At 40.8% G+C, this 14,688-nt stretch overlaps 1 protein-coding gene and 1 non-coding gene across 3 annotated transcripts in view; one reads left to right on the top strand and one right to left on the bottom strand.

The window, feature by feature from the left end:
* The window catches only part of grm7 (glutamate metabotropic receptor 7), a 193,010-nt gene extending 179,251 nt beyond the window's left edge, over nt 1-13,759 (bottom strand). Inside the window, exon 1 of one of the 2 annotated variants that reach the window (XM_028997654.1) lies at nt 12,513-13,759. In XM_028997654.1, the coding sequence (XP_028853487.1) occupies nt 12,513-13,022 (510 nt within the window). In that variant the 5' untranslated portion in view covers nt 13,023-13,759. The remainder of the gene's footprint in view (nt 1-12,512) is intronic. The other variant, XM_028997653.1, reaches the window with a different exon arrangement.
* On the top strand, nt 8,701-8,773 carry trnak-uuu (transfer RNA lysine (anticodon UUU)). Its single transcript has one exon. It is a non-coding gene; the product is annotated as a tRNA-Lys (tRNA).
* Nucleotides 13,760-14,688: the final 929 nt, after the last annotated feature.

Genomic DNA, 14,688 nt, shown 5'->3' with positions numbered 1-14,688 from the left:
CAGTCGATGAATCCAGTCAGGGAAGCACTCAATTGGTATACTGGGACCCTCTTCACTGCTGTGTTATCAGAGCATGGGGTTTCCATTCAGGAGATTTTGCTAATTCCTCCCATATGGGCAACAGAATCCCGGAACCTTGATCTAATCAGCATCACACCTGTACCAGTCAGCTCTCACAATGCACATGCAGCACAGCCTAACTAGAATGCCATATAGGCTTAATAGGACCAGGAATCACAGTGGTGGCCTAGTGGGGAAGGGAGCCGTAATCAGAAGGTTGTTGGTTAAAATTCCAAACCACGAAGGTTCCACTGAGCAAGGTACCGACCCCCGGCACCTGTCATGGCTGTCCACTACTCAAGGACACAATTTATGTTTGTGTGTGTGCTGTGCTGCAGTGTATCACAATGACAATCACGTCACTTCAAAATATAAAAAATATCAATAAACACATTTGTTCAAAAATACTACAATAATACAATAGTTTTGTCCATTAAAATAACTAATTTTAGGGCAGTGGTGGCCTAGCGGTTAAGGAAGCGGCCCCGTAATCAGAAGGTTGCCGGTTCAAATCCCGATCCGCCAAGGTGCCACTGAGCAAAGCACCGTTCCCACACACTGCTCCCCGGGCGCCTGTCATGGTTGCCCACTGCTCACTCAGGGTGATGGGTTAAATGCAGAGGACAAATTTCACTGTGTGCACCGTGTGCTGTGTATCACATGTGACAATCACTTCACTTCACAAATACATAAAAAAACAGTTGTTTCATGTTGTAAATAGTAGCTGGAAATGACTGTCAATAAATGTATATTTATTTTTCTTATTCATTTTCGATCTTGTTTCGTTTCTCGTAAAAAAAAAAAAGAACATTTCTAAATGACCCTTAACTTTTAACACAAGTGTATTTTTTGAGCTGATGTCACAATACTGTTGATTCTGCAGTACTTGACGTATTGTAGTGTGATGTTCAGCTTCCCCTGGATGCCACAGGGGCAGCCAGTGCATCAGAGGAGCAAGCCATGATCGCGGCTATCTGTGGCTGAATACCATCGGATATGGAATCCACCTGGCGGCACCGTGGATGGGGCATAGCGAATCTCCAACACACAGCCCCAGTGTCTCCCTCTGTCTGGTTTGAAGTGAAGTGAAAAGTGAAGTGAAAGTGAAGTGATTGTCACACGTGATACCCATCACCCTGAATGAGCAGTGGGCAGCCATGACAGGCGCCCGGGGATCAGTGTGTGGGGACGGTGCTTTGCTCAGTGGCACCTCAGTGGTACCTTGGCAGATCGGGATTCGAACCAGCAACCTTCTGATTACGGGGCCGCTTCCTTAACCACTAGGCCATGTTGTATGTTGTGCTGTATGTTGTCTGTCTTTTTGTGTGTGTGTATCCGGGATTGCCAGCTGCTGGTTCTCATGGTCATTTGCAAGGCATAAGACTTGTTAAGGCAGGCAAGCAGGCAGCAGTGTCCAGCTGCACAGAGTCTACACAGGACCAGAAGGGACAGTTTTTAGCCTGAGACATGGTTGTTTTTGCCCATTCCCTTGATGTGTTCCTTTTTTCCATACCCTCAGTGTCCATCGTTTCATTCCCCCTTCGGTCGTGACACAGGGCAATAATGTTAGGTGCAAACATAAGGTCTTCTGGTAGGCCTTCTCACAATATATAACCACATAAATTTATTGTCACCCCTTACTGTTTTATGACCTGAGTATCATGTCTGTATAATGAACTCATATCAGAAACTTTATCCCAAGTGTTAAATAGGATTATAGTGCTTATGGAAATGGGTTTTCCACAGTGTTGCCATTTCCATTCAAAGCATATTTTCATGTAATAATTTCATTTTCTGATTCAGCTAAATGCCCGTTAAAAGCTTCATTTGGGCCGCGACTGCACAGCTCTTTGGTCAATTGAGTACCACTTAAATCCTGCATGCTGTTCACAGAGGATTTTTTCTAACCTCCACCAATAAAATTATGCTTTTACTTTGAATTTGTTTTATGCTTTGTTCATGCCACCTCTTTAAATTTTTTACTGTGGATCGATGGACCAAATCACAAAATATATACTGCCCTGCCAAAACGTGTATTTAAATGAGCAAATAGGCAGTGGTTTATATATTTTTCATCCAATTAAAATATTTTAACTGATGCAGTGAATATCATAACTTTGGAAGATACATCCCATGGTAATGAAAAAGATGTCACATTTCAGAAAGATCAAATTATTGGACTGCATCAGGCAAATACAACAACTAAGGAAGTCACTGAAACCACTAATGTTTAGAAATGATGTTTAACTGTGAATGGGGAACACTTAACATTTGGAAAAGTTAAATGTTAGAAAATGGACAAACCACACAGAAAAACAATGCTGTCCTCTATTTTCTCCCCAAAAACTCAGTATACTGCATCAGACAAAATATCAACACAAAATAAATATTGTGTGCTTCACATACCTGGATGAACCCGAAATGTGTGTCTCCCACACAAGGTGCCCATTCTGATTACACGCCTCATCTTGATGCCTGACCCAAGAAACACCTAAACCACCTCATTCTGACAAAGGAACCCCTGGCCTGTCAGCAATAAGCTTTTCTGCTCGGCTGGACAGCCTTTACAGAGCTAAGTCGACTGAAAAAAGAAAAAAACCTCAAGGCTCCTAAGGTGGTTCAACCAAACAGAAGGCAGTGCATGGATTTTGATAACCAAAGTGCCTGTGATGAGGACAAGAAAAAAAAGTGGACATTGAAGACAATGTAAGGAACACACAAGACAACAAGAGCAATGCAGAACAAAGGAGAACTCAGAAACATAGGACCTTAACATGACAGAGATGGTCCCTTCTCTTTTGGGAAGAAACACCATGCATGGTATGTGACACATCAGTTACCAAACAGTTTGAAAATGTCAGGCCTAATACATTTTTATTTATGGCCATATTTCTTATTTCATATAGCTGATTTCCAGAGTCCTTCAATATCTGTAAAAATGAAAATTCTAAGTTTGCTTGACACAGACAAAAGATGAAAATCCCAGCATCATCCAAATCTTAAAATACATTCTGTATAGGGTCACAATGCACTTGGGCAAAATATAAATTTTGTCTCTCATCTGCGACTAATCCAAAATCCATTACTTAAAAAGAATAAATAAAAAAAGTTTCTCTGTCTAAAAGTCTCAGGCATGATATTGTGCAGTCTATCATGTCAAGTGCTGGTTTCTATACATGACATATCCGTATCTGATTTCAGAATGAGATGAGATCTCAGGAGCAGCTTTGACAAAACACCAGGGTGTGTAATACTCATAATGAAAAAAAATCCATATAGCTAAACTGCAGAAACACACGTTCGATGGAGAAAAAATTGCCCTTTTCTAACTCTCTGTGCACTATACCATGGTGAAGGCCATGCTGAGACTGGGGAACCTACTTAGTATTAGCCTTGTGGTCATAACTTTCTGACTTATTATAAAGGTGCCAGTCTCAAGCTGAATGTGGAATTTATCTACTGTATATATGGAACCACAAATTTTTCTCTGCATGCTCTGACACTCCTGGTCAAATCTTTTGTAACTGTCCTGTGCAAAAGGAAATTAGTTTTTTTTTTTCCTTCAGTGAATGCAGGACTAATCACTTTTCCAACAAAGGAAATACTTTTGAGCCAATGAAGAAAGTTTCATTCCATATATCCAGTTCCCAGTCATTATATATATTATTTATTTCCATAATATATATACAAACTCTTGGCATTCTCTCGATGAGCTTCAAGAGAAAGAGTTTTCGAACAGTCTTGAGTTCCCAGAGGTGTTTAGCACTTGTTGGCCCTTGCCTTTACTCTGCGGTCTAGCTCACCCCAAACAATCTCGATTGGGTTCAGGTCCGGTGAATGTGGAGGCCAGATCTCCACTTTTTGTTAAGTACATAACTCCACATGTATTCTTTCAGTGTTTTGATTCCTTTGGTGAGAATGGTCAGGAAAAAAAAAAACACATTACAGCCCCAAGCAGGCCTGTACTGTATATGTCTCTCTCTCTCTCTCTCTCTCTCTCTCTCTATATATATATATATATATATATATATATATATATATATATATATGAAAAGTCGCATACTAACAGTAAAATGTTTAATTTCAAAGTGAAACATACAAACTACTTATAACCTGAAATGCCCAGTGCTTTCAAAATACAATATTCTACAAAATTAAATAAATAACAAAAAACTATTTTACATTACTGTCGAACGACAAACCCTGGTAAGGCTAAACAACTGTTTTGATTATATTTGGCCATTATAAAATCCCATATTATAGTTCTTACGTTTAACCAAAACGTTGTTTGGAGGCTGACTTGAACTCAGGGATGCATAGTTTTGCAAGCTTAGCTAAGGTTAAGATTTGTAAACTGAGGTGAATTTCTTTAGGAAACCTTCAAAGTTTGAGAAAACTTAACTAAACAGCTAAGAACAGTCTAAATAGTTAATGCCTACGTTTAGCCAAAACGTTGTTTGGAGGCTGACTTGAACACAGGAATGCATAGCTTCGCTAGCTTAGCCTATCTTAGCTAAGGATAAGACTTATAAAACGGGGATTTTATAATGGCCAAATATATTAAAAACAATTGTCCAGCCTTACCTATGAAATGTAATCCCCCGAGATCTGGTTTGGAGCGTACAGCGGTTTGTACAGCCCCAAGCAGCACAAGAGTGAGGCACTTTTATGCACTTCTCTCCATAGACATGTATATGCTTCATGCCACAGCAGAGCCTCTCGCAATATGGCGGCGACGTTGACGTACGATGCAGCGCGTCATGCGGTGTCTAACCATATGTCTCCGAATCGAAAGTCATGTGACCAAATACGTCACATCCGACTGAAGTGAGACTCGCAAACTTTCAGAGAATGAGAGAATGGATCGGATATGTTGCCGATCCAATCCATGTACTAATAATTTAAATCGCAGTTTTTTGCGTTCATGTAATCGCACAGACTGACATCGCGATTACGATTGTGATTAGATTAATCATGCAGCACTAATATATACACACACACACACAGACACACACACGCACACATTTTATGGCAAATAAATGCAAATAAATAAGATCACTAGAGATCCTGGTGTATTTAAACAGTTAAAGCCTAATCTATGGATTCTTCAGAATTCATTTTGGAGCCCATCTTTGATTACACAGACACTAAATGTGATTCATTCATTTTTTAATGCCTTGCCTGCTCAATGCTGTATTTCTGGTGATAAGGCATCTCAGGAAAGAAATGAATAGCAATGTGTTCTTTCTGCATCAGTGGAATCATGTGAATCAATTACCACAGTAAACCGAACATTATAATCTTTCATTACAGCACACTTGAAGTGATAGACACAACTTTAATGAGGTTTTCTTGTGATTGAGAATAGGCTGGCAATTTGTTTCACACTGGAAGCTCATTAACTCTAAAAAACCTAAAGTGACTTGACCCCACTAAACTTAACTTGTCAGCATCCGACTGTGGCAAATTCTGTAAGAAAGTTGATTGAAAGGAAGCATATGTTGTGCCACTCAGAGCTGTCAATTCCAGTGTAAAATCCATTTGTTTTTTAAATATTGTTTCTCAGAGCTGACAGCCCCAAAAAATAATTGCCTGTGAATCTAAATATGGGGGTTCATATTTGGAATCTGGTTAATGTTTAAGCAAACCCCTCTAGCCTCGCTGCCTAAAAGTTGGACCAAAAGTTAGAATTAACCCCAATTCATACGGGGCAGCAGGTACATCAAATTAATTTGAAAGTGGAAGTGCTTGGAGGGACAAGGCGCGATTTCTCATTAGATTAATCACACATGGACACTTGCAGGATTACACACAGCTTTGGGGGAGGGCTATTTCTTGTCGCAGCTATTTGACTGATGAGTGAAAAAAAAGATCTGTGTGATCAATGTGAAGCGATGTGTATGGTTATTAAGTAACTTATTGCATAATTATGCATATCATGCAGTTTCTAGCTGGTATCATGCTGCACTGGCTCTTTTCCCATTGTCTTTGAAGTAGGGGAATGAATCAAGACTTACTCAGCCACTAGCGAGCCACACAATGCCATTCGCTTCCGTCTCATTATGCATTGTTATTAGGATACATAGCAGTTTGTGCCAGAAATGTTCCCAAGGCCTTTATGTGTAACTATTGATGATGTGCAATGCAATGATGCAAATTTTACACTGTAAAAGCTGTTTTGCTAGTGGCTGATTCTGATTTAGTTTTACAGTGTGTGTGTGTGTAAGTGAGAAAGAGTGAGAAAGCCCTGTTTCTTCCTAAAATGGCCTTTTGCTTCTCGATGAAAGAAGAAGCACTGAAATCCTTGATTGACAAGCATTATGAAACTGAAAAGGAGTCATGCCAGGTTTTCTCATCAGTGCAGTGAAGCCAACTTCCTCTACTCTGTAGCCATGGTGACACCACAGGTTGGAGTACACACTCTGCCAAGTATTCATCATAATGTCTTCATAATGCACATATGAAGGTTGAACAAATCCCAGCACGCTGATACTCCTTCATCTTGTTTGTTCCCTGCTATGTTCTCCACAATGCATCCCCAGTCTTCCTACTTGTTTAAGAGGTAGAGGTTTATAGAGCAGAGCTAATCATAGGGTGGTAGTAGCCTAGTGGGTAACACACTCGCCTATGAACCAGAAGACCCAGGTTCAAATCCCACTTACTACCATTGTGTCCCTGAGCAAGACACTTAACCCTAAGTTGCTCCAGGGGGGACTGTCCCCATAACTACTGATTGTAAGTCGCTTTGGATAAGGGCGTCTGATAAATGCAGCAAAATTTCCAGTCCAGCAAAATTTAATCAATAGTCTCAACAATAGTCTAGATGTACAGCCTAAAGGCAACAGAGGTACAGCCGTGGTCAGAACCTTACATACAACCATCATGTTAATACAAAGTTAAGTAAAGTGATTGACATTATGAAGCACAGCAAGCGGGGCACACAATGAAATGTGTGCCCCAGTGTGTGGAGACGGTATATGCTCAGAGGAAGCTTGGCAGCTCGAGATTCGAACCTTGGGATAGAAACCTTCTGATTACTGGTATGATTCCTTACCTGCTAGGCCACCAGAATATGTGATGACACGTACAGGCTCGCAACTAGTGTATGCAAACTTCTGAGGTTTGAGGTTTGATGAACTGTCCTACTGAAACTGAGATATAGCCACCTCATTCTGATTCACTGACATATAGTGACAATTTTTCCATTGCACTTTACATGTCTTCCTATTCATTTCCCTATACTGAAACCTGCACTGTTTTAATACTGTCTAAATGACAATGGCATGTCACATATTTTCACTTAAGAAGGCAGTGACTGACAGCCTTGACAGGATGAGACCAGGCTTCTCAAATGTATGTGGGCCTGACATTGCTCCATTGCTTTCAGAACAAGGCTGCAGAACAGAGGTGTCACATGTTTCTTTACACTCAGTGCTTTAATTGTTCTTTCTGAATTCCCTCTCAATCTGTTTTAGTTTTTTGTGATTTTGTATCCATCAGATGGATCATTTAGGCAAATCATGTGACAAATGTCAATGCAAGAAGAATGAACCCAGAGGGAGAGCAAGAATCTATTGATTGGAAGAGAGTTATTTCATTAATTACTTCTATGTGTATCATCGACACCTCCTAAACAAGCTACGTGATCTGTGCTTCAGATTATTTATGGCTGTTTCCCTGCCTGGGAGTCCTTGTCCTTGTAAGGCCAACAGTTATGCCTTATTGTCACGTTGGGCTGGACATGGCGATGAAGGAGGACGCATACGCACGATGTCACACGCCAGGGGTTTAATACAAACTGGGAAGGGACAAGGGAACATTAACACGCAATGACCCGAGGGCGAACAGACACGAACAGGATAGCTTTATACAATTATATAAATATACACCAGGTGAACACGATCAGGGAACATTACACAAGACGAACTCCAGGCCGAACTCCAGACCCGGAGTCACCCCTGCCGGTCCGGATCATGACACGTATGACACTGGATGGGTATATTTCAAATGTTAAACCAAAAACATAAAAAATGTTCATGTATTCTTACATTACTGCAAAATATGGCTGTTAATCCCTTCAGGAAAATGTAACTGGCCCTCTGAGCTTTGCACCACATTAGATTCACAGTCATCTGAAAATAACCTGTGTAGTAGCGATCTGGTAAAATGTGCCAAAAATGCTGAATTCCCCAAAGTTAATTTTCGCTCACGGCAAAAAAAGACAGCCTTAAACCCACATCTTGGAAAAAATTAATGAGGTGGAAGTCTGTTTTAGGAAGGCTGTCCAAGGACAGGGGTCGTGGTGGGATTACAACCGGTGGCATCATGAGGAGACCACTGCAAAGATAAGAAAGCCAGCAGCCAATGCAGAGAGGCTATCTGAGCACCGCTGACCTTCAACCTTTAAATCAAAGCCTGGCCTTGCAGCCAGAGCAGGCAGATGTCCTGGCAGATGTCACATGCAGAGTTATCAAGATTATTCAATGCCAAACTGGATATGAGAATATAAACTCAACACAATCTTTAAACATATTGTTTTATACACACAAGAAAAACATAAAATTTCAATTAGCAGATTTTAGCTTGACTTTTATAGCTGGTACAGGTGATTTTTGTCCTTTTGAAGCTGTGTCTAAAAGAGCCTGGATATCTTAGTCGGTAGAGCATCAGACTTTTAATCTGAGGGTCCAGGGTTCAAGTCCCTGTTCAGGTGAATTGTTGAGTAACTGCTGAGTACATAGAGAATTGTTACTATTATCTACAACAGTCAAACTTTTGGGGTGGTAGTAGTAGCCTAGTGGTAACACACTCACCTATTAACCAGAATACCCAGGTTCAAATCCCACTTACTACCAATGTGTCCCTGAGCAAGACGCTTGACCCTAAGTTGCTCCAGGGGGGACTGTCCCTGTAACTACTGATTGTAGTTGAATGTTGTAAATGTAAATGTAAATCAGAGGCTCTTGCTTTCCAGTTGCATTTGAAGACTGAATGCATCGTATTGGTAGGAGGTTTTCTGAAATGAAAAGCTCTCCCTAATTTAGTTGTGCCGGAACAGGATGAATTTCTGACTGGGAGTTTAAGACCCCAGGTGGGTCAAGAAATCAATATACTACTAAAAATAAGCAATTACTCTATTACCATATGGCCTGGGGTGGCACCTTCTGACCCAGGATAGACCTGTACACCCAGAACCCTATTGAATAAAGTAGTTACTGAAAGAAAGTGAATCAATTATTATAACCAAGGGATATTGATATAGGTATCAAGAAGCATATAACTAGATACTGCAGTATTTTACACCGGCACTCCTGAGAAAAAATTATACAAAAACATTGAGACATTCAGATTGATCAAGGATCAATCAAGGAGCAGCAACAGCTTCATCATGTCCACCCTGTTCTCCATTACTATTATTTTAAATAACTAAATCGCTTTATGTATTACAAATTTGTTACTTGAAATGTTATCCTCCTCTGGTATTGAAAAAGCAATACAGGAAAAATTTCAGAGATAGTATGGACTTTCCATGGTGGAAAAGGGACAATATTTAATTTGTTAATTTCTGTCGAATATTTATTACATAATAACTGCCATAATAAATGTCTTTTCTTTGTTTTCTAGTGTGGTGTCAATATGCAGTTTTTAGTACTTGTTAAACATACATATCACATATCCCTAATGCAGTATTGATACATGCCATATTCCAAATACATATTCCTGTTATAACCTTAGGTCTCCATTACAATATCCACTCATTGAACAATGAAACCGTCACTGAATTAATTTTGCCAACAGTGTAAAATGACTAAGGCAGCATCATCACCATGTGCATCATTAATTATATTATCTTTGCAAATTACAACACATAGCCAATTAATCATATACTTGTTACACAATAATTTATTTTTTCTTTTTTTTTAAGGAAAATTAATGATGCACACTCTGATAATGTGTTGTTGGTTCAAACACTAACACTGTATGAATAACAAGGAGGACCACCACAATAGAAGGAGCCCTGACCTTAGATCTCTGATGCTATAAAAACTGCAGCAGAACACTGCAGCAGAAACAGGAAATGTAACTTGATCAATTATATTTTGTGACTGGAAGAAGGTTGGTTCTTTTTTTATTCTTTTTTATATTATTATTATTATTTTGCATTTTAGTGAAGCTCAATGCTAAGTGCTTGCATTAAAGGGATCCACTTAAGTTTGGCCAGCACTTGTGAGTGTTTCCTGATGAGACAGTGTCAGCGGGGGAATATTTATCATGGAAAACATGTGATTTGGCTTCATTCTAGGGATGTTAATGGCAGCCTTTCAGGCCTTACTTTACAATGGCCTCTATTTGCTGCCCATTTAAAAGATGTAAGAATCCTGCTGCAAAAGATTGTGTCACATTAGCCTTAATTAGAGACAAAACTCAGACACAGTAAGTAAGGCAATGATCATCTCTACAGAATACACAATTTTTCTACATTAGAGAAAACAGTCAGCAAGCCACAAAGTAAAAAAATTGCTATCTCTCTCTGAGATGATGCGGAATGTCCACTAATAACTCTCAAAATAGTATTGTTGGAAAATGAAATTATTGTAATTTTATAAATTGAATGTTGATCAATATGCAACAAAGTGCAGTATTTTAACTATAAATTCTGTTTAATTATTAATGTTATAGTAACCATGAGAAACCATATTTATTCATCGCTGGCAGTCATGTTTATGATGTCTGCAGATATATGCTGTTCTATTGACTGCAGATGTACATCAAATAATGAGCCTGTGAATATTCTGAATAAGATTAACAGAAATAATAAGAAGAAGGAAATGAGAACAATTTGTAAAACATTCTGTGAGGTTCTGGAATCTCTGGCCTACTTACAGAGATTTTATTCAAGTGCATTCCATGTGAAAAGTATAGCTGCTGGAATTACACTCCACAAGTCAACCTACTCCGAGGGAAGGTAAAGGAACTCACAGAAGCAGCATGGAAATCAGCATAAGCCATCACCAGTGGGACATCATCAGCTATATTTATCTCTTAATGTGGAGCATGGAAATACCCAGATAATCCATTTGCGTCATTAGAGCAAAGCTAGATTGGGTTTTTACCGATTTAATTGCAGGAATCAGAGAACAGAGATTCCTCACATAGCAACAAATGCCTCGCAATTAGCTGTATGTGAGATTCACTATGTCGTCTTGCATTTGCTGTGTATTTATCATACACACCTTCGAGGGCTGACTGCTTGGTTACAGCAGGTGAACAGATCTGATAATTTCAGGTCGTCAGCAATGCTATATTTACCTCATTATACACAGTGCTGTCCCTTCCCGAGATCAGACATGCTGTTTCTGCTTTCATTGGTTGAGAAATGCAATTTTCACACTATTTAATTATGTAAGAATGAGGACAGGGCCCAATATGCTCTGGTGACCCTGTGACGACTGAAGGATGGGTAAACCCAACTAAAGAGCCTATTTCTGAACAGATGCATAACCCTGGTGTGTACCTGAACATCAGATGTAGTGAGAAACAACAGAACTGAGCAGAAACATGGGTGTCGCCATTTCTACATTAAGCCAGGAAACTATTTATTTGAATTAAGTGTGTGCATGCCTTGCTGTTAGTCTGCCCTGGGTGGGTCACGGGATGAATTACCATGAAGGCTTATGGAAAGCAGTCTGCATTTTTACAATGAGTGCTGAATTTACATTTACATTTTCAGCATTTATCAGACGCCCTTATCCAGAGCGACTTACAATCAATAGTAACAGGGACAGTCCCCCCCAGAGCAACTTAGGGTTAAGTGTCTTGCTCAGGGACACAATGGTAGTAAGTGGGATTTGAACCTGGGTCTTCTGGTTCATAGGCGAGTGTGTTACCCACTAGGCTACTACCACCCTGAATTTGATAAAATTATCTCTCTCTGCAACCTCTGTTAGATTGTGGAATTATGAAACTGTAACTATTGTCTGAAGTCACTGAGCATATCTGGCAGCATTGTTGTATGAGGATGTGAGTGAAATTCTGCTCGTCCAATCGCTATATCGATTGCTACAAACAGGTTGAACCTGTTACCCAATGGTGGCCAACTCTATCCATTAATGGACATTCTGCATCATCTCAGAGAGAGATGGCTGAAATGGCAAGAAGGGAAAATTACAACACATAGGACCTGTTAGGTATTAAAAACCAGAGCCAAACCTAGCTTATCCAATACATCTGGGTTCATATATACCAATATTTTCAGGTTTCCTGGCAATTTGCTCTGACGTGACACTGGGTTTGCAGATATTGATTAATCGTTCAAAGCCACGCCAAAGCGAATTTTAAACCATTAGTCTTGACGGCCAAGTCTGGGAAGGGTCCTGCGTTTGGTTGGGGTTGCCAGATCGGTTCATAGTTCGACGCGGTGGGATGATTGGCTACGGATACGGCCTGCTTACCTGGAAAAGGCGCAGTATGTTGGCGACCATTATGGAGACCGAACTGGCCGAGGCCCCGATGACACCCACAACTTTTTCAGGCTTTACGAAGACGGGCGGCTCCCCGTTCGTGCACCGTACATCCGATGTGTCCTTCTGTATGAGCGCCTGCACGAAGGTGAGCGACTGCTCCAGCGCGTAGGTGTCCCTGGAGCACGTATCCAACACGCGTGCACCCAGTGTGATGTTGGGCAGAAGCTCGTCGTCGCTGTTGATCTGGTCCAGTGCGTACATCATCGCCTCCAGCCTGTGGATCCCGTTCTCCTTCTTAATGTCGCCGCAGGGCTCCCCGGGGAGACCGCGGGCATGGACGGGGAACAGGCCACCCAGGGTCAGGTCCCCCTCCATCCGTATGGAATGTGGCGCGTAAACCTCCTGCGAGAGCGCGAGATCCGCCACGGTTTTCAGCATGCACAGCAGCCGTAGCGCCGAGCAGGGTTTCGGTAGCCTGAGAAGGCGGTGCGCAGCCATGTCTCTGTCTCTGCCGCCGCCGCCGCCGGATTCAGTTTTTGATGGAGGCGGGAAAAATAATAAAAAACGTTCAAAACACTTCAGATCGGTCAAGATCCCAGAAGATGTGCAAAAAGCCCATAGTCCCGACAGTCCGAAATCACAAAGAACGTTTAGTTCCCAAATACCGAGAGACGGAGAGACGGCACCTTACCGGCCAGCGTAGCTTGTTGCTCACAGGAGCCGTCGCCGTAGTAAAAAAATAATGAATAAATAAACGAAAAAAAAAATCCCATTCGACCCCCGACCACCAAAGCAGGTGCGATCTTTTTGTCTCTGTGCTACAATGTGAGGTGTGGACCTTTATAATCGGAGCAGAAATCTAAAGGAAACGCAAATCGACCAAGCGAAAAGTTCCCGTGTGTTTAAAAAAAAATTTAAAGCTCGTGATTTTCGGTTCTGATCCGACGGAGCTCTATTCCAGACTCCAAATGCGCTCCAACTTCGCTCGGGATTCGAGACGAACGGGGATCCGCATCTCACCAGAGAAAATGTCTACACCTGCTGCCTCCCCGCCATCGACGAACCCCTCACAAGAATGGTGAGAATAAAAAAAAATCAATGAGACGGAAACACCAATACCTCCTCCTCCTCCTTTCACTCCACCCAGAAATTCAACCCACTCGCTGCATCGCGCAGTGAACGCCCGGAGCTCGAGTACGCCGAAAGGATACGTGCGTATTTTATTCTTTGTCACGTCAGCGACTCATTATGCCAATGATATGACGTTAAAGACCGAGTGTTGAACCTAAATCGACGCGGAAAGAGAAGGCACGTTTCTGGAGAAATTTCATCGGGATTCCTGGAATCTCCTCCGCTCAGGCGTCTACTTGTGGTGATACTTTCCCGGACTCGAGGTCTACATGTAGCGGTGCACGCGGATTAATTGAGAAATCTTGCATTAATTACAGACACAATTTACTGTATAGTGTATGGTATAAAATAATGTTCCGGTGTTTGACAGCATACATGTACATGTATGTATTACAACACAGCTTATGTTAAGGCCTGTGGCAAAACGGATATGGCAATATGTTATTCGCTTCAAATTTCCCACTATCAACTAGAACACTAATAAGCATGTGCTGACGTGCTTTGCAATCACTCTGAAATTCCTGAAAGTCATTAGGTCAAACATGACAAAATGTGTATTATATTTAAGACTTCATATAGAATAAAAATAATTCAAAGGAGAGAATCCACGTGCAGATTCCCTATCTGATGCAGACATAGGCAATACATTCTTCATTTCCTCTTATGCAATGAATCAATTTTTTTATGATCAGACATTAAAATCCAGACCAGAATGTTTCAGTCAACCAGTCACTTTACATGTCCACAAATGGACAAAACCACATGGTCACAACATCATAGGCATGTTTTGTTTTCTGAATGTTGAATGAAACATTGAATGTTGACAGAAATAAGAAGCAAAAAAAATTTACTTAATTGTGTTAAATGATTCCTTTTTGCCTCTGTGATTTGTACATTCAGGACTACCTGCCTATGTGAAAGATTTTTCTTTTTTTAAGGGTTTGTGCTTTATTATTGCTGATGTTTATTTTGTTCACATAACTTCAAATCTTGTGCTTTTATAGTCAGATCCTGGTGTGCTACCAATCACACA

This window comes from Denticeps clupeoides, chromosome 12 (genome assembly GCF_900700375.1).
Source record: "Denticeps clupeoides chromosome 12, fDenClu1.1, whole genome shotgun sequence".
Classification (NCBI taxonomy): domain Eukaryota; kingdom Metazoa; phylum Chordata; class Actinopteri; order Clupeiformes; family Denticipitidae; genus Denticeps; species Denticeps clupeoides.
The sequence above is the reverse complement of the archived record's forward strand: the minus strand, read 5'-3'. Positions and strand labels throughout refer to the sequence as shown.